Genomic DNA, 19,954 nt, shown 5'->3' on the forward strand with positions numbered 1-19,954 from the left:
TTTGGGTAGAGACAGGGTTTTGCCATGTTGCCCAGGCTGGTCTTGAACTCCTGAGCTCAAGTGATCTCTTTGCCTCAGTCTCCCAAAGTGCTGAGATTATAGGCGTGAGCCACTGTGCTTGGCCAAGATGGTCACTTTTAGACCTCTCAAACCCCAAGCCAGAGGGCCAACCTGACAGCCAACGGAAAGGTTCCATTTTACACAAAACAAAATGCCAAGAAGTGCTGGCATACATAATTTGGATCATTTTTTCATTGTCAACTTTACAAAGGCAGTTTTGGGTAGGGAGAAGATCCAATATTCTGAAAAATATGAAATAGATCTACCATAAATGTACACTGGTACCATTCCAAGACCTCGTGGGTACAAAGCAAACCAGGGAGACAGGCCTGACTGTGGAAGAGCGTCCAGAGGAAGGTGGGGGGTTTCTGAGTTACAATTAAAATCTACTTGTACCTTCATGACACTACCACCCCACCCCGACAGGGAGGGAGGAAGCAGTTTAAAGGAGATCTTAGTCTCTTAGAGACCAGACGTTCATGTGTGATCTTCTTCACAGTGATTTCTACTCAGTTAAAAAAAAAAAAACTGTTAGAAATCTGCTGGGTACAGGCTGGCCTGTAATCCCAGCACTTTGGGAGGCCGGGTGGGCGGATCACAAGGTCAGGAGTTTGAGACCAGTCTGACAAACATGGTGAAACCCCATCTCTACTAAAAATACAAAAAATTAGCCAGGCGTGGTGGCGCATGCCTGTAATCCCAGCTACTTGGGAGACTGATGCAGGAGAATCCATTGAACCCAGGAGATGGAGGTTGCAGTGACAGAGATCGCACCACTGCAATCCAGCGTGGACAACAAGAGTGAAACTCTGTCTCAAAAAAAAAAAAAAGATCGCTGAAACTGAATACACACAGGAGGAAGGAGGATATTAATGGAATAGTGTCCGGAGCCCATTTCTGAGGAGGGAATCAGTCCTCTTAGAAAGCCTAGGGTGAAACTCTGGTTTGAGGCTTGATTAAAAGGTGTGGTCACAGTGTCTGAACACCGTATGGGGCCTGGGAATAATGGTGGCACCCAGCGACTCCAGGTCAGTGACCTACACTGAGAGTTTGACTTGAATGACACTCCCTTGGAGCTACTTATCAAAATCACAGAGGGGACGTAAGCCATAGGCAAAGCTCAAGTGGGTGCTCAGGACCCGCTTGATGGAGTCCTGAGGTGGAGTCAGAGGGCACCGCGCCAGCTCTTAGCAGGAGTCATGGGTCAAGGGACAGCTGGTTTCAAGTCTCAGGCTGTTTTCAAACGCAGCCTGAGCTTTAAGTGCAGCAGGAGACGTGCAGACGCTCTCACATAATGATCCCATGGTTACCTGGCTGAGAAGTTTCTCTCCTGGCCTTGGGCTCCCTAGGGCCAGTATTCTCCGAGGCAGAGTGGGGGTCCGGCTGGCCACGGAGTTGCTTACCCTCAGTGGGGGAACTGAATTTGGTCTCGTTTACAAAGGTGGACAGGTCCGAGGGCTGCGGGTAGTCCTGCTTGTCAGCCTCCAGGTCCACGGTCATGCATGTCCACTTCTGGTTGGTGACCGCCAGTTTTTCCTCATCTGTGGCGTGGACCACTGCAGAGATCACCGGTGGCGTTTCTGGTGTAGCAGCTGGGGTGGGGTCCTGCAAAGAGAAGAGAAGCAGTTTCTTGTCTCATCAGACTCTTGGTCAGAAACTGCTTCCACCCACAGTTCTGGGGCCCCGTGAGTCAGGACAGGTCCCGGTCACAGTCCTCTGCATGCTGTTCTCCGACTGCTCCAAATAGTCCATTAAGGAAAGAGATGGACATACAGATTCTTCCCTCTATGAATCTCCTTTTGTGATGGTTTGTTTCAGGGAGTAACCATGATTTTTTTTAAAAATCAGGATTTTATGTCTTGGTTACTTGAGCGTTCCTGCTAGTTTTATGACTGTGATTACTGTGCGAAGCTCAGATGGGGCTTCGGGCCTGCACATCAATATCACCAGAGTCACCTGACACTCATCACACTAGTCACTGGAGGCAGAAAAGGGGGATCTTATCTCCATTTCCGTTGGAGAGTGTGACGTGGACTAGGGCAGGGTGGGAACCTAGAGAAGTCAGGGTAGAGCTGCAGCCGGGACCTGAACCCCCATCCCCAGGGCTGAGTGCTTCCCTCCACTGCCCCCACCCTGGCCAGGGTCTACAGGGTGGGGCTCTGCTGGCTCATACTTGGAGGGGTGGGAGGTTTGCTCGTTCTATGACCCAGAAATTAGCCCTAGACGTATGACTGACAGGCTTGAGGATAATCTTCCTTGGTCTGGAAACAGCGTAGAAGAAATGGAATACATCTGATGGAGGAACTGGTGAGAGGGACTCTAGTAAAGAAAGAACCCAAGCCCCACGTCTTTGGGATGGGGTTCCGTTTTCTTCCCACTCCAATTCGGCTGCACAATGCAGTGCTCCTGACGCATGCTGAGTTTTTTTTTACCTTCTCACCGCGTATCGTTCATCTCAAGAGTCTTTCTCCACTCAACGGTACTAGAAGTTCACAGGAGATGAACTGGCCTGAATGGAGAACGGGTCCTCTAGAACCCAACTAACGTTTTTACTGAATGTCTTCCTACTCTTGGGACACACTATGATCTTCCGCAAAGTGAAGAGATCAAAACAACGTCTTGCAAATGCGAGGGACCCTCCCCATAGGAGGCAGGAAGAGGGTCTTGGAAACATGATCGTGGAAGCATGCCCAGGATGAGTGGAAAGCAAAGCTTGGTGAACAAGAAAGGAAAACCACCAGGGGGACGGGGAGGCATAAAACCATTTGAACACTGTACCTGGGAAGGTGGATCAGAGAGAGGAGACCGTTTTGGCGACTTTTTCACCCTAAATGTGTCACTGGAAACAAAATGGAAAATGTAAACACAACAAGCAGAGGAACGGGACACTCCAGAGCAGTACAGAGCGGACCGAAGCTACTGCCTCTGCGGAGCCATCTGGCCCAGGCCACCCTCCCACCTCCGCCACTCCAGCACCAGCGAGAAGACGGCCACTACCCATTCTCACTTTTTAACAGCTATTATTTTTGCCCCCAAGGGAAAGATCCATCAAGCCGGAAATCTTTAAAGAGATGCCATTTTGGAGAACTGACCCAGAAAATGAAGATAAATTTAACTAAATGTTTTTATTTTATAAAGCAAATTTTTGGTGAGCAGATTAATTATCTGGAGTCTTCCAGGAATGTCAACCCAACTAAGGTTAGGGGAGGGGCTCTAGGCTCAGGACACCAATTTACAGACGGGCAAGGCAACACCTCGCTTAGCGAACAACTGAAGAGGCCCACACAGAAATAGAAAGTTTGGGGTCCTCAGGGAGAACCTGCTGAATCCTCCCGATCACAGGATCTTTGAGCTCAACGGATTCCCGCGCTCTGAAGGCTTCTAGGTGGGTATCCTGACTAAAGGTAGGGCTGGGAGAGGTGATTCTTTTATGTCTTTTCCTAACCATGGTGAACAGACAAGATTCACAGCTCTTTTCTCCCTTTCTTTCTCCTTCATATGAATGGGGGTCTGTGAGGCAAAGGAAACACCAGATCAGACTCCTGAAGGCTCAAGGAAGCAGATCCCAGGAGGAAGGGGTGACTGCAGCCTGAGCAGTTCCACTCAATCCATCGCGCAGACGTCAGAATGGGGGCTCTTTCCACCCTGCAGACTGGCCTCTGCCCCATGTCCCCAGTCCCTCCCTGGGATGGCCCCACTACCAGCAAAGCAAAAGCTCTGGGGGGTGGTCCCTCTCCTTAGATCCCACCCCCTCCCCTGCTTTCGACATTAACTGGGTGGGTAGAGCAATTTGGCATTCAAGTTCCTTCCTTGTGCTCTCTCAAATCACTCCAACAATGGCATTTAATCATGAAAAAAAAATAGTATAAATGGCTATTTACAGCATTGATAACATTTGCCATTAAAACAGTGCAACCACAGCTTGAAGCATATATTTATTCATGCATATAAATATATAACCATGTATTTTATAGTTGCTGAGTGGCTGAAAAAGACTGAAGAAATCTCTTGGGCAGAAGAGAGCCTGACAGACTCCACCCTGTCCTGGGACTGCTGGCCACCTGGGACGAGGCCGGCTTCCCTTGTAAGAACACGGAGAAGGTGTGTGTCTATGGACCCCCCGAGCTGCCCACAGACCCCTCCTGGCCAGGGGAGGCAAAGCAGCAGAGGCACAGAAATGGTCAGCTCTGTTTCTACTGACAGGTGGCAGGGTGACCCACAGATGACAGATGAGGCATGCCGATACCCAGCCACGTCCTGGGTGACTGAGGATGCAGGCCTGGGGCAGCCTGGCGATGGCTCTCAGCCGTGTGCTCCACTCTGCGCTGACCCTGCATTTCAGGGCGCTCTGCAGGCCTCAATTTGGAACAGCCCAAACATTTCTGCTTTACATGTTAGCAGGAAAAGCCATGGCCGTCACTGCCTATGGTTAGACCGGCCAGTTATTTTAACGTGAAGCCACAGGAGTGTTGAAAGCAATTGCCCACTAGCCCAATTTAAAATGAAAGAATGCAATGAAGAGTTTAAAAAAAAAAATTGTATGATTTCAGATGAAGACATCCAATATGCAAGGGAGGGAAAAAAGTTCCATTCCTGACAAGCAGGCAGATGCTGGATGATCACATTTTCACAGCCAAGCAGTCTCTTAGGCGAATCGCTATGAAACAGAAAAGTAATCTTTGCTACTGGGGAGCCCCATGCCACATCATTCCCAGGCCCACCACAGAAATACATCAGTAGCAGCCATAGAGGGGAAATTAAAAAGAGCTTGGAAGCAGAAACAAAAGGCAGAAAAGCAAGCACATTGGGCATAAGAGGCAGATTGCATTAAATTTACTTACAACAGAGAACACACAGACATCACATCTTCAACCATCCTAAGACAAGAAAACAAAGAAAAAGAGAGACAGACAGAAGGAACTGACAAAAAAGATAAATCTGCAGGCAACTGGTTATTGATGGGTTAGGATATGGCAGCCATCGCTACAGGGTCTACCTCTGAAGCTGGACAGTGCCCCAGCTTTTTGGAAGGGGCTGCTGGGGAACAGCTTCCTCTCTCGGTTCTAACGATCCCACAAAGCACTGGTGCCCCAAGAGCTTTATCAGACCAATGCAGGGTCTTCCAAGCCAAAGTCCTTATCTGCACTAGAGGTGAGACCACAAGCTGGGTAAACTTCCCCGATCCCTGTTAGCTCTGATGATCAAACAAGAAAGTGGCTGGGGGCGCCTATGAGATACAGAATATATCTCGGAGGAGGAGGTGGTGGTGGCCGCAGTCGGCTCTCATTCCACAGATGGGAGAGCATGGCTTTGCAGTCTAGGCATATCAGACTTCTATTCCCGGCTTGAAATAAAGTTTCCAACATGAATTCTAGGCTGTCTCTAGGAAGGATCTAGTTGGGTAACTGAAAAGAAAAGTCCCCATTTTGGCCAGGATGGCCTCCAGCCACCACTAGACAGTGGCAGGGTAATCCAAGGTCAAACCCTGCTGTCAAACCTCCTCTGCGTTCTTCTCAGATGTTCAATGTTAGGGGGAGCCCAGAATGGGAGGTAAACGTGTCACCCTGTCTCTTTCGTGCCAGGCAGACCCAGAGGGGCCAGCGCTGTGGTCTTTCCCCAGGAGACGGATCTCCACAGCCTTTTAAAATTATTGACAATACTTTCTATAAGAGTAGGGAAATCGCCAAGCTATTATTAACCACAGGGGCCAAATAATAAAGGGCCAGCAACCATCCATGTGAGAGCAAGTCTTGGGATGAATTCTGGAGCCATGGGTGTTTGGTATTTAAGCACAGTGTACTTGGCCAAGTGTCTGTGGACCACAGAGCCGAGGACTAATGGTTTCCAGGGGATTATGGGGATTTGCTCCCTGCTTTCAGGTTCCATTTATCTCTTCAGAACTTACAGGGGTTTTGTCTACAAAAGACTGGAGAGAAGGAAGGAGATAAAGAGGAGTATTTCGTTTTATTTATTTATTTATTTAGATGGAGTCTTGCTCTGTCGCCCAGACTGGAGTACAGTGGCCTGATCTTGGCTCGCTGCAGCCTTCACCTCCCAGGTTCAAGCAATTCTCCTACCTCAGCCTCCCGAGTAGCTGGGATTACAGGCACCCGCCACCACACCCAGCTAATTTTTGCATTTTTAGTAGAGAAGGGGTTTAACCACATTGGCCAGGCTGGTCTCAAACTCCTGACCTCAGGCGATCCACCCACCTCAGCCTCCCAAGATGCTGGGATTATAGGCGGTGAGCCACCACACCCGGCCAAAGAGGGGTATTTCTTATGGGGTGGTTGGCATGCAGCAGAAAAGGGCCCAGGCCACATCTCTCATTCCTGGGCCTTCTGCAATCTACTATGTTTGTCTCCTGGGCTAATGTCTCATTAATAGGCAGAAACAAATTCTATATATTTTAATATTTTAAAGGGTATATCTCCTAGCTTCTCCAAAAAGCAACTAGTTACCAACAGGGGGATTGACCAGATCTTCAAGGGAGCTTTTAGCCATGGGATCTCCCAGATTGCCCTCGAGTTGAACATCAGGTCTTTGGCTAAAAGTAAAGCTCTAGACCACTGATTTATTAAAGCAAAAGACCAAGGACACAAAGGGGTATGTGGATGGGAAAATGCCTCCACTCTGACGGCAGAGAGGAAGGAAAACACGTCTATTGTCTGCCTGGTGCAACGGCCGTAAGCGTGGCATCATCACAGCACCCAGGGGCAAGGTTAGGGCAGTCGAAGGTTATCCAGACACATGACCAGGGTTACAGCCAATGCGCACCCCCGCCTCCGATCCTTACCACCTCCACCCCTGAACTTACGTCTTGAGGGGCGTCTTCTTCTTCTTGGCGGGCTTGTTCAGCCCATCCCCGTCCACTCCATTGGCTTCGATAGCACTGGCTGGGATCTCAAAGGAGGCTGGGGATTTAGAAGGTGAGCTGGGGGTCTTAGAGGATGTCTTAAAGGGGTCAACGGACTCCTCACAGGTGTCTGGGTCAAAGTTGTATGATTGTTGGGGCAGTTTGGGAGACTCCTGCATTTTTGAGGTGGAAGAAAAAGGGTTAAAATTGGGGTCATCCCACTTGTCAATATCAAAGGTGTAAGTACCTTTAGCAATGGGGATGTCATTGGGTTCAGCAGGGGATCTGGGAGGTGAGGCAGGAGTGTTGTCAAGTTTCTCGGGTGTCTTTTTCATCTTTGGCCTCCTCAGGGGCATTTTGGCAACTGGCTTTTTGCCTATCTTTTTGGTAGGAGGGGGGTTTTCCTGCTGGTTGTCCCAACTACCCTTGTCCTCAGAATAGTCAAACTCCAGCCTCACGGAGAGCCCTTTGGCTGGAGAGTCCTCTTGCCCCCGGCTATCTGATGGGGTTGCCTCCCCCACCTCCGGGGCCGTGGTAAGAGGCAGTGTTTTCCTCCCGACGGGGGGTGAGTTCTGCACTCTGCCACCTCCAGAGGCCGGGGGGACAGCCCCTTCCGCACTCTCTAAGTCTGGAGGGCAGGCAGCTTTGGGCCCCGTGGCAGGCTCAAGGGGCGTCTCCTCCAATGAGGCTGGGCCAGGACCTTCCGTCTTGGCAGAGTCTGTCTTCGTCTCAGATGCTAGATTCTCCTCAATGGGGATGGGGCTCTCTTCGTCTGGCTCCTGTTGCGTCTCCTTCACTGGGGGGGTCTCTGTGGGTTTCTTGGTGGTCTGTTTCTTTTTTAAGGAAGGCGGCCTCGGTTTTTTAGTTCTCTTAAGGGTACTGGAAGCACTGCTGGAACCCGTGCTATAGGCATCTGGAGCGAGGGCCACGGCCTCGGGATTGCCTGAGGAAGAAGCACCATCAAAGTCACTGGCTTGCAGGCTGAGCGACCGGGACAGTGTAGACTTAGAGATGGGGACGGAATCTGTGGACTTCCTCCGTGTGTTCACTTTGCCCTCCTGATTCTTAGCGTCTGAGGCACGGGGCTCCAAGGTCTGAAAGGTATCCACAAGCTCGATGTTGTCAAAGTCCAAGTTGTAAGTCCCGCTGCTGGCTATCGGCTTGTCTTCATCGAAGACGGCAGAGAAGGAGTGTGACGGGGGACGGAAGGGACTTCCTTCCACCGAGTCACTCCGTGGGCCATCGGGGACAGGGACTGTCTCAGAACCACATCCTGAGGAAACAGAGACAAAGCCATCAATTACAGACATAGGACACATTGGGGCACCTCTCCTCTTGTGCCAGAACAACACCCTCTAGCGAAGGGTTGACAAGCCACGGCCCCAGACCCCCCCTGCCCACTACTGGGTGCGCTACTTTGATACAGATCCTGACCTACCCATTATTAGCTGGAGACCCAGGCAAGGCTTGCCCAGTGTTCCCTCATCTGTACAATGGGGTGATGAGGACTGATTAAAGAACAGCTCAGAGCATTCGTTAAAAAACACTCACCAAGTGCCTAATTAGGACCAGGCATGGTTCTAGGTACTAGAGATTCGACAATGAACAGAAATAGACAAAATCCTTCCCTTTCTGGAAGTTATATTCTTCAGGGGAAGACAGTGAATAAAGCAATAAACAGGGCAGGGCCTGGTGTCTCACGCCTGTAATCCCAGCACATTGGGAGGCCGAGGCAGGCAGATCACTTGAGGTCAAGCATTTGAGATTAGCCTGGTCAGCGTGGTGAAACCCTGTCTCTACTAAAAAAGTACAAAAATTAGCCAGGCATGGTGGTGTCCACCTGTAATCTCAGCTACTCCAGAGGCTGACGCAGGAGAATAGCTTGAGCCCAGGAGCCGGAGGTTGCAGACAGCTGAGATCACACCACTGCACTTCAGCCTGGACAACAGAGTGAATGAGACTCTGTCTCAAAACAAACAAACAAAAACAAAAAACAAAACAAACTGTACAGAATTTCAGAGGGTGACACACGTTAAGGAAAAAATAAAGCCAGGATACAGAGTTTCACTTTTAAAATAAGGTAATCAGGCAAGATCTTCTGAAGAGACATCTGAACAAAGACCAGAATGAAGGTAAGTGCTTGAACCGGAGGACTCCTGGGGAGGAAGCATCCCGGGCAGAGGGAACAGTGCGTGTAAAGGCCCTGTGGCAGGAGCACCCCTTGTGTGTTACAGAAAGAGCGAGGAGGCCAGTGTGGCTAAAGCAAGGGTCAGGAGTGGGACAGTAGGACAGAGAAATCCTGCAGGAAGGTATAGGGTGTCTTCCATAAATGTTAATACCAGCCACGGCCACCAGCAAGCCTGTTCTGGATGACTCAGACCCACTGTGAAGAACAGGGGCCTTTCCACGGAGACCCCGGCACCTGTGGTGGAACTTGCCGTCTGCCATCTGCAGCTCCAGCCGTAACCTCTCCCTTAGTCCTGTCTGCCTCTTCTCGGCCTTGCCTCTCGCCTATTCTCACTGCTCTCCTAGCTGCTTCCTCTCAGCTTTTCTACCTCATCAGACACTGCCGGCCTAGGAGGTCGCTCCTATTTCCCCAACACGCCACAGATGCTGCACACGCTGGACAAATGATGCTCAAAGGTCCCACCCCCAACTCCCCATGGGGATCTGGCCGGCCCCAGCTTTGGCTCGGCTACTCTGGGTTCCGCTGGCACCAAGCGGCATCTTTCATGCATTTCTGAGTTCACAGCTGCTCCAGGCAGTCAAGAATGCCAGAAAATGATTTGCCAGAAAACTAATAGTGTGTCATTGGACAAGAGGGCAAATATGATAAAGCGGTCTGCAGGCCTCAGCACTGGGAGGATGCAGAGCCAGGACTAAACGGCGCCGCACGGATAAGACCCGGGACAGCGTTTCCAATGTGCGCCTCATGACAGGTGGTCTGCCCCAGCCCCCTTCCCCCTTTGCCAGACAAAGGACAGGATGCTCAGCTGGATTTGAATTTCAGATAGATGAACATGTTTTTTAATGTAAGTATGTCCCATGTCTCAAGGATACTTTTGTTTATCTAAGATTCAGATTTAATGGGCACCCCGTATTTTCATTTGCTAAATCTGCCCTCTCACCCCAACAAAGAACGAGGTTTGGGAAATGCACAATTAACCCCTGAACTGGTCTCTTCCTGTCGATTTTCTCCGAGCAATTCATGCTCACGACTGCAAATCTCTGGGCAGTGAGTACTGTGCACAGTGCTTACCAAGCTTGGCTCCTAAGCACCTTTCTCCTGGAGTACCTGGCAGAGAAATCAGCTCACAACACAAAAAAACTTCAAGCTTCTTGAGTTTAGGGACCAGCCTTAGCTTTGTTTCCACCTTGACTGGTCACACTTTTTCTTACAGGATCAATAAACCCTTGGATTGAAAGCATCATTTGGAAGCACGTCTCTGAGCTGGTCCTGGTTTCAAGCCTCTCACTCTCCTCTTCTCCACCCAGGGCCTACCTGGTGCAGTGGTCCTAAATACAGAGCTCTTTCTACGACATGGTTTCTCCAAGCACCCCTCTTCCTTCTCATTTCAAAAGGTGTTGATTCCCTTCTTTCTAAAATCAACTCCCTCCCAATTTCCTCTAGGCCCTGGTACTCTCAAGTACCCCATCCTCCCACCAGCAGTGACCTCATCTTCCTGCTCTGTAATTGCCCCTGGATACACGGAGGGCACAGAGGACCAGGGGTATGCTGAGGGGGACTAGGTTTTCAAATGAGCTTTGGCAGGAGGAAGAATGAACCTCGGCCTATCCCGTCATTTCTTTTTTTCTTTTGAGACAGAGCTTCGCTCTTGTTACCCAGGCTGGAGTGCAATGGCGCGATCTCGGCTCACCGCAACCTCTGCCTCCTGGGTTCAAGCAATTCTCCTGCCTCAGCCTCCCGAGTAGCTGGGACTATAGGCATGAGTCACCATGCCCAGCTAATTTTTGTATTTTTAGTAGAGACAGGGTTTCACCCTGTTGACCAGGATGGTCTCGATCTCTTGACCTCGTGATCCACCCGCCTCGGCCTCCCAAAGTGCTGGGATTATAGGCGTGAGCCACCGTGCCCAGCGTATCCTGTCATTTCTAAAGCAAGGCCCACCAACACCAGCCTTCTCCCTCTCAGGCCGTTACACATGCCTCTGCAGCCTGCAGAAGGAGGCCTTCGGAGGCCCTTCAGATGTCAGCAGTAATCACCCAACATTGAGCGGATATGCAGCTGAACCAACTGCTCATTGCTTCCTCCAGAAGAAAGAGCTCGTGCCTGCTTAGCATGGCTTTCCTCTTTAACACTGACAGGCTCTCATTAGATCAACACGAGCCAGGAAACCTCATCTTGCCGAAAGGTTTCTTATCCTTGGCATGATGGACATTTGGGGACAGCCAGGTTTTTATCCTGGGAGCTGTCCTGTGCCCTGTAGGATGCTTAGCAGCAACCCTATCCTCTACACACTGGATGCCAGTAGTCCCCACCCCCTACCGCAATGTGATAACAACACTGTCTCTAGACACTGCCATGTACCCTTGGTGGGGGCAGAATCCTCCCTGGTTGGGAACCGATGTCTTATTGTGTTGGTCAACAGAGCAGGCTGCTTGGCGGGGTCCCTCACAGGGCTAGAGGGTCCCCTGTGGTCACCTGGGTTCCCAGTCCTCCCTGCTGCCCTACTGGGTTTTTCTTTTCTTTTTTTTTTTGGAAACATAGTCTCACTCTGTCACCCAGGCTGGAGAGCAGTGGTGCAATCTCGGCTCACTGCAAGTTCCACCTCCCAGGTTCAAGTCATTCTCCTGCCTCAGTCTCCCAAGTAGGTGGGATTACAGGTATGTGCCACCACATCCAGCTAATTTTTGTATTTTTACAAAAATAAAACAAATTTTGGTCTCGAACTCCTGACCTTAAGTGATCTGCCACCTCAGCCTCCCAAAGTGCTGGGGTGCTGGGACTGCAGGCGTGAGCCACCAAGCCTGGCCTTCCCTACTGGATTTCTAAACATCCACACAGCACATCTGCATGAAGACAGATGCAGATGCAATCAACTGTGTGATTCATTAGTTCGTTCCACAAATAACCCGGGATGCCTCCTAGACATCAGCCACTGTGGGGTGTGCCATGGACATAGAGGTTAGGAAGGACAGGACCCCAAATGACTCCATCCACAACACTTCCTCCACCTCATGTCTCCATTGGCACAGATCTGGGCAGTGCCCTGGAAAACAGTGCCTTGCACGCAGGCTCCAGGTTTCTGGCTCAGTCTGATGACAAAGTCAGCACCCGCGGCTCATCAGATGAAAAGGCTCACTAAGGTACCCCAGTTACGTGAGCCTGCTGGGCTGCCATCACCAAGGACCACAGACTGGGCAGCTTAAACCACAGAAATGTCTTTCTCACGGTGCTGGCGGCTAGAAGTCCGAGGTCAAGGTGTCTTGGACAGTGGGTTTGTCTCTCCTGAGGCCTCTCTCCTTGGTTTGCAAATGGCCTTTTCTCTGTGCGCACACCTGGTCTCTTCCTCTTCGAATAGGAACACTGGTCCCCATGGGGTCAGGGCACCACCCGTATGAACCCGTTCAACCTTCACTGCCTCCCGTAAAGGTCCTCCCTGCAATAATCGCATTGGGGGTTGGGGCTTCAGCATCCGAATGTGGGGGCCACAATTCAGCCCACAGCACCAGTGCTGGGCAATACAACCCCCAAGTGGAGGGAAAGGCAATGTGTTAGAATGACAGGAGATTCCCAGGAAAGGGAGATAGCTAGGACAGGGCAGCCGACATCACCCAGCTGACGTCACCTTCTCCAAAGGCCACACTCTTAGCCTTGCTGGGCTGTTTCTCACAGGAGCACCTGCTGCCAGTCACCGCACTGGTTCCTCTCCATCCTCCCCTCCTTCACCCCATCCCCCAGTGAGTTCACTCCGGGCAGGGATCCTTGGTGCCCAGAGAGCCAGAGGTGTGGCCCGGCACTCACAGACTCCTCTTAAGCTGACACATCATGGGTACATGGTCTCATACACAGGGAGCATGGCTTTATATCTTCTAAATCTATGAATACTACCTTCAATTAGTAATATTTATTCTGGGAAAAGGTCTCCATTTTAAGTAGGCTAACAAGACAGAAATAAAGCATTACTTGGTCTTTGTGTGGCATTTTGCTGGTGGCTGTGGGAAGCTCAGAGCAAGTCCATGATGAATTCAACATTTCCCAAATTTGCCTAGCCTAAGACACACCTGAGACGCTCATTAAAACCCTAGACTCCGCCTCCACCCTTCCCTTCCTCTGCAGAGCAGCAGTTCCTTCCGCAGGGCTGGGGTGGGGCTCAGAGCCCCCCTCGTAGCAGGTGCCACAGGTACATCTGCTCATTGGGAAGTCTGGAACTGGGCTGGCTCACCTCATCCGCTTCTGTCTGGGCCTAGCCTCACTCTTAAAACCTCCAGTGGCAACACTTTAGTATTTGGCCACAAAAATGGGTGGGCTTTGAGGATGGGCCTTTGAGCTCCAATTCTCCGTGTGGATTTCACCTCAGAATTGTGGGGCATCAGGGCTGCAGAAGTGCCAGGCAGAGGTTGTCCTTCAGTGCCCACTGTCCTCCGACGTGGGCCAAAACAGAGAGCTCGAGAAACCAAACCCAAAATTGACCAGCAAGACAACAGGAAGCCTGTGCCATGGGTGCCTTCTGTCCTCAGACCAGAGGGTGTTCAGGCTCTCATGGAGACCCCACTGGGTCCCCGGAACCCCCGCCAGCCGGGTCTGTGCTCCTCTGCTTACTGAGGTCTACCTTGCTCTCGTGTATCTGCTCTCAACTTCTGCTCAATTCCCAGATATCAAGAGGGAGAAGTGCTGTGGAGGCATTGTGGGGACAGACAATTACTGATCATGTTAACTCACTTAGTGAGGAAGAAATTGAATTCTCTTTACATAAACCAAATTGTTCCCAGCAGAGTTGGCCTCATGAGCATCTAAGTAACAGAGCCACAGTCAGGATGGGGAGAACCTAAGGGGAGGCTTTGCTAGGTAGGGTAGGAAGTAAGAAGGCAGCCAGGAGCACTGTCGGAGTGACAGCCCCACTGTGCTGTGGGGGTGGTTCAGACAGCTGGGACTTCAGCAGCTCTAGGCTGGTCCTGGCTCCACCTAGAACATGCCGCAGGTCACCATTTTGTTTTTAAAGAGACAGGGTCCCACTCTGTCAGCCAGGCTGCAATGCAGTGGCGTTACCAGAGTTCACTGCAACCTCAAACTCACAGGCTCTAGCGATTCTCTTACCTCACCCGCCTAAGTAGCTACCCAAACTCATGCCACCATACCTGGCTAGTTTTTAAAGCTGGTCTCGAACTCCTGGGCTCTAGTGATCCTCCCACCTCAGCCTCCCAAAGTGCTGAGATTACAGGTATGGGCCACCATGCCCAGCCCACATGTCCCTCTCTGTCCTGCTTCGCTGACTGTCACTTCTCTCGTGTCAGCCAGAGATGAGCAACTTTCCCTGCCACGTCCCCACCTGCTGTCCTGCTGGGGCTCTTCCCTGGTGGGCTGCCTACCAAGGGGTCACGGGCCCCCAGGCCAGGCCCCAGCATCAGCACAAGAGCTCTGTCGGTTTAAGTCTGACTTAACTGCTCATTTGAAGGTAGAGGGAGAGGACAATGGGGGAAATAACACTGGCTGTGACCTGGGGCCACTCCTCATCCTTTACAAGCAGGCATGAAATGGGACACTATGGAAAAGTGCTTGCTTTTTGTTTTTAGACAGAGTCTGGCTCTGTCACCCAGGCTGGAGTGCAGTGGCACCATCTCAGCTCATGGCAACCTCTGACTCCCTGGTTCAAGCGATTCTCCTGCCTCAGTCTCCCGAGTAGCTGGGATTAAAGGCACGCGCCACCACGCCCAGCTAATTTTTGTATCTTTAGTAGAGACGGGGTTTCACCATGTTGGCCAAGATGGTCTTGATCTCCTGACTTTGTGATCCGCCCACCTTGACCTCCCAAAGTGTTGGGATTACAGACGTGAGCCACCGCACCCTGCCTAAGTGCTTTCTTTAAAAGCTAAAGAAGACAGCACAAAGGTAGACCACTAACATAATGTCAGATTCAAAAGATGTCGGTTTCGGAGTCCAGAGTCAGATAAAAAGTGGTGGAAACCTTGGTTCTGCCACTCATCAGCTCGCTGTCTTTGGCCAAAGTTCCTCAACCTTGCTGTGCCTCGATGTCACTGTCTCTAGTACCTCCCCCGCAGTGTTACTATTGTTCTATTACATCACCAAACATTGTCCATAACAGGGGACACCTATGGGGCCTGGTTACACCCCTGTCTTCCCAGGAGGATAATGGCTGAGCCACTGGGGTCTGCGGGAGCCCCCGACAGTCCATTCGTGGCCCACTGTGCCTGTGTGGATGTGGAGTGCAATCCAGCCCCTCCGGCGAGGTCATTACAGGAAGTGAACATGCATCCAGACGGTTGGGGCCCCGCCAGGTTGTTGGTGCCTCCATCCAAGGGGCACAGGACACATGAGGTCACCATCCCCCCGTGTGAACACAGCCACTGCAGGCAGGTAAGGTCGCCATCCTCTCACTTCCTCACCTGGCTATGCAGCCCCCAAACTGTCCACCATCCCCTCAGCCTAGGATGAACGGGTCTTGGATCTGTGGCTGTGAACCCAAATATCCCTGGCTCAATGGCCAGGGGCCCCTGGATGCAGTGCCAGCCTCTGCCTGGGCTGCATCAGAATCTCCAGTGATCTCATCTGTTCCCTAGACCTGGGCACATGAAACACTCACATCGTGAAGGGGGAGCAGCTGGCCAAAAAGGGTCCAAGTGCCTGTGGCAACCAGACCCAGGCCTGAAAAGCCTCGGCCTCAGCTCGCTGTGTGCTCTGGTCCAAATGTGTGGATCCCCAAAATCCCTATGTTGAAATCCTCACATAAGGTGATGGCATCAGGAGGTGGGGCCTTTGGGAGATGATGAGCTCATGGGGTCAGTGTCCTCATGAGTGGAATTAGTGCCCTTACAAAACAGGCCTGAGGAAGACTGTGTGTCCTTCCACCATGCAAGGACACCGGGAGGAGATGCTGTCTATGAACAGAAAACAGAAACCACTCTCCCTAGACACCACATCTGCCAGAGCCTTGATCTTGGACTTCCTAGCCTCCAGAACTGTGAGCAATACATTTCTGTTGTTAACAGGTGCCCAGCCTGTGGTTATGTTGTGACAGCCGCCTGGTCGGACGTAAGACAGTGTGCTGTCATTAGCTGTCATCGGGCATTCTGTGCAGGTGAGGAGGGAGAGTCCATAAGCACCTGGCCCAGGGCATAGCAGGTGCCAGGAAAAGGCAGCCACGGCCCCCAGCTCTTCACACGCCATGGTGACACCCACTTCTATGTCCCTGCCCCAGGCTTGGAAGGGCCTCGGCTGGGTTCTGGGCTGCCCCATCCTATGACAGGAAGTCTCCTGTGGCTTCAGGGAACACCCACACGTGGGCTGCTCAGAGATGAAGGCAGGTGACAATGTGTACAACGACCAGCAGCAGACCCAAGGAGAATGGAAGCCACCGGGTGCTCTGCAGCCAGGCTGGGCACTGAGTTCCATTCCAAGTCAATGTGAGGGGAGCCGTCCACTACCAGCCACTTGGAGCACAGTCAGTGCCTGGTGAGGGCACTGGCGCTAGGATCTGGTGGCCGTGAACCCATATACCCCTAGCTCGATGGCTCGGGCCCCCAAGTGCAGTGCCACAGTCAGTGCCTGGCGGGACCATGTCCCAGAGAGAGAGGAAAGGTGTAGGCATGCAGGGCACAGGGAGGCTCCCGTCACCTCCGAGGCCCCAGCATGGGCCTTTCCCTGGGCTTGGCAGTCTTCTCGCAAGAACGAGTAAAGAAGCTGCATTCCCCAGCGTTCATCAATGTCCCTGAAAGGCAGGTGAGCACTGTCCGAAGGGACCTGCCTCGGCTCTCCCGCCATGTCACCCCCACTGACCATCCACTGACTTGCAATCCTTTGCCCCATCCTCTGCCCCAGGGGCGTGGCCCAGGCTGCAGCTCTCAGGACAGGCTGGCAAGATTGCCCCAGCACACATCTGAGCAATGGCAGGTTCAGCAACGACTTCCACTTAACACCTACTAAGTGCCTGCCCCAGGCTAGGCGCACAAAGGCACCAGCTCACTGCACCTTCACAGAGAGCAGTCTAGCTCCAAATGGAAGGGAGCTGGGCTTGGAGGTGGAGAGGCCTGGGTTCTGACACCGGAGCCCCTCATCGGCTGAGAGATGGCACACGAGGTCCGTAACCTCCGCGTGTCACTGGGAATCAGGGGAAGACATCCACTGTACAGAGATGCTGTGTGCATGCGGCATCACCAATCCTCCCTCACCTGCGTGGGACATGAAACACTCAGAGGACCTAGCACAGCCCAGACAAGGCAAATGCTTGACTGGGAGCCATTATTTAATTACATTACGTGTAATTATGCCCCTCGGTGGCCAGTTTTGAGTTCTAATAACACAGTCACTGTACATCAGCCAAGCATTCTGTTCACACGACCATGGGAGACCAGAGCAGGAAGGATCTGAAGGGACTCACAGATCACCCTCTTCGTTTTACAGATAAGGGAACTGCGCTCAGATGAGCTGAGTCCTGGCCCGCCCCAGCTGGCGGCAGGTGCAATCCTTTGCCCCATCCTCTGCCTCGGGAGTGTGGTCCAGGCTACAGCTCTCAGGACAGGCTGGCAGGGCTGCTCCGGCCCACATCTTCCATCCCAGAGAGCACAGAGACGCTGGTAGGACCCAGTGTAGGGCAAGTGAGTGCTTTATAAAATGTGGGCTGGCAGGAGGAAAAACCACATCTTTATTCACAGCCAAAGGTCTTGTCTATACTTCACGTGGTTCCCGCAGCACCTTTTGCCACATCCCAGGCACTGTGCAGAGGAAAGTGAACAATAGATTTCCCCCCGGCGCCCTTCTTTCCTGTGGTTCTCAGAACGAATCTTTCTTCTCCTACAGCCACCTATGCTAGCAAGCACAGCTGCCTTCCCACGCCTTTGTAATGCCCCATGCTGGTCTGCAGAATGGACGAGGGGACCCTCCATCTGGGAGGTGGTTTTTTACCAGGGCAGCAAATCAAATGGATCTTTGTACAGCCCAAGCTAGGGGGGCTTTCGGCAGACACAGTTCCAACCGTAAGTCTCCTCAGTGTACAACCCTTACACAGCTAGGCTCACTGCCGTTTTCAAAGGAGGAGAAGCATGAAGTCCCCGTTCAAACAGTCCAATGGGTGTAATCAAAGGTTCTGAGGGGCTGTGAATCCGCAGCAATTAACTTTCCAGCCCCTTCCTTTGGGGTGGGGGTTATCTCTTAATCCTCAATAATGCTCATTCTTTTAGTAATTGCCATCTAACAGAGAGGTGGGTGTTGTGCATGTTCGTTTTTAATGGAGATTGTTCTTTGCTTTGCTGAAAGGAAGTTAGGCAGAAGGAAGAAGGACCGTACCAAAGAAAAGAACAGAGTGGCATCCTGTTCTCCAGGAGCCGGCAGGACACTGGGAATCCCAGGAGACATGCCTGTGGCCAGAAGTGGCTTTCTCTGCACACTCCTTGGTGTCTGGGGATGAAACATGCCCTGTAATATGCCATCATTCTCTTCTAAACTGTTTTCTTTTCTTTTTTCTTTTTTTTTGAGATGGAGTCTCCCTCTGTAGCCCAGGCTAGAGTGCGGTGGCGTGATCTCAGCTCACTACAACCTCTGCCTTCAAGGTTCAAGTGATTCTCCTGCCTCAGCCTCTCCAGTAGCTAGGACTACAGGTGTGCACCACCACACCCAGCTAATGTTTGTATTTTTAGTAGAGAAGGGGTTTCACTATGTTGGCCAGGCTGATCTTGAACTCCTGACCTCGTGATCCACCCGCCTTGCCTCCCCAAACCCTGGGATTACCGGTGTGAGCCATCGCACCTGGCCAAGAATACTTTATTCTTAATTACACATTTGACCTAGAGATTACAATGTATTTGTCATTCAGCCACTTTCCACTAAAAATTATGGGTGACTTTTTAAAAATATTATGGGAAATACAGTTTTATATGCTTTATCATACAAAATAAAGGCAGAGATGCAAATAACTTTCTGAGAACTATAGATAGTGCTCCTGGCTCTTCTCTACCTTCAAATCGAAGAAATACCAGTCACTATCCTCCCGGAGCCCGGTGTCTACACTGGTCAGCCGAATCCAGACACTGCTGCGGCTGATGAGCTGTCACAGATGGGGGACACGGGAGCAGTTTTTGTTGAACTCCAGCAAAGGCATCAGCTCTCATGAACACTGTCCTGCCCCCTTGCCCCAGCACAGGGACTTACTGGTTTAGGAACAACGCCCCGGGAGTGTACATCCTTTCCAAAACAATGGGTTGCTAGAACCCAGGGCGGATAAAAAGAATTCCACCCATTTCTTTCTAAAACCAGCATCAAGGTCAAAATGTTATTTTACTGTACAGTTTACCTGGCTCCCGGCCAGGGCAAGAGCACAGTGGAGGAGCCCAGCCCCATCCTTGGCTCCTTCTTAGGTACCATTTGCCCTCAGGAGGAAGGGCCAGGAGAAGGGGACAAGGGGGACCCTGGCAGTGGCATCTTGCAGGTATCCACTGTGTGGTCTAGAAGGGGTCTGGCCCTGCAGACTCCTCATCACATGGGAGGGCTGTGGGCCAAGGAAGGCCACAGTGGGGTCCTCTAAGGTGTGGGGCCCAGAGCTGTCCAGGTCTAAGGACAATGCCACCCGGCCCCCTGGCCGGCCTGTGGGGCCCTCTCTGGCAGGCCCCATCTCTTCCAGGCGCCTATGCATCTTCCATGGGAGAGGTGGTTCTCTGTGCTGGTGTAACTGTGGGAGGCACGAATGCCCCCCAGGGGTGGCGTGGGGAGGGGATCTGTTCCACCTGTCCACTAATGACCCGTCTAAAAGGAACATCAAGGTGTTTTCACTCATACTAAGGGAGAAGAGATGTGGGAAAAGTAATAAGAAATCAGGTGACATGAGATTAATGGGGAATAAACAAACC

General features: G+C 51.7%; 1 protein-coding gene across 14 annotated transcripts in view; it reads right to left on the reverse strand.

The window, feature by feature from the left end:
- The window catches only part of TACC2 (transforming acidic coiled-coil containing protein 2), a 251,580-nt gene that overhangs the window by 33,850 nt on the left and 197,776 nt on the right, over positions 1-19,954 (reverse strand). For 8 of the 14 annotated variants that reach the window (XR_010341737.1, XM_064373782.1, XM_064373779.1 and 5 more), the window contains 4 exons: positions 6,878-8,189; positions 4,902-4,937; positions 2,839-2,899; positions 1,464-1,665 (listed from right to left, as the gene is read on the reverse strand). Coding sequence is in view for 13 of the 14 variants with exons in the window: in XM_064373782.1 (XP_064229852.1) it covers positions 1,464-1,665; positions 2,839-2,899; positions 4,902-4,937; positions 6,878-8,189 (1,611 nt within the window). In the remaining variant the exon portion in view is untranslated. The remainder of the gene's footprint in view (positions 1-1,463; positions 1,666-2,838; positions 2,900-4,901; positions 4,938-6,877; positions 8,190-19,954) is intronic. The other 6 variants (XM_064373785.1, XM_064373780.1, XM_012453451.3 and 3 more) reach the window with 2 other exon arrangements.

The sequence above is a fragment of the Aotus nancymaae genome, unplaced genomic scaffold (assembly GCF_030222135.1).
Source record: "Aotus nancymaae isolate 86718 unplaced genomic scaffold, 86718_ANA_hifiasm-v0.15.2.pri h1tg000010l, whole genome shotgun sequence".
NCBI lineage: Eukaryota > Metazoa > Chordata > Mammalia > Primates > Aotidae > Aotus > Aotus nancymaae.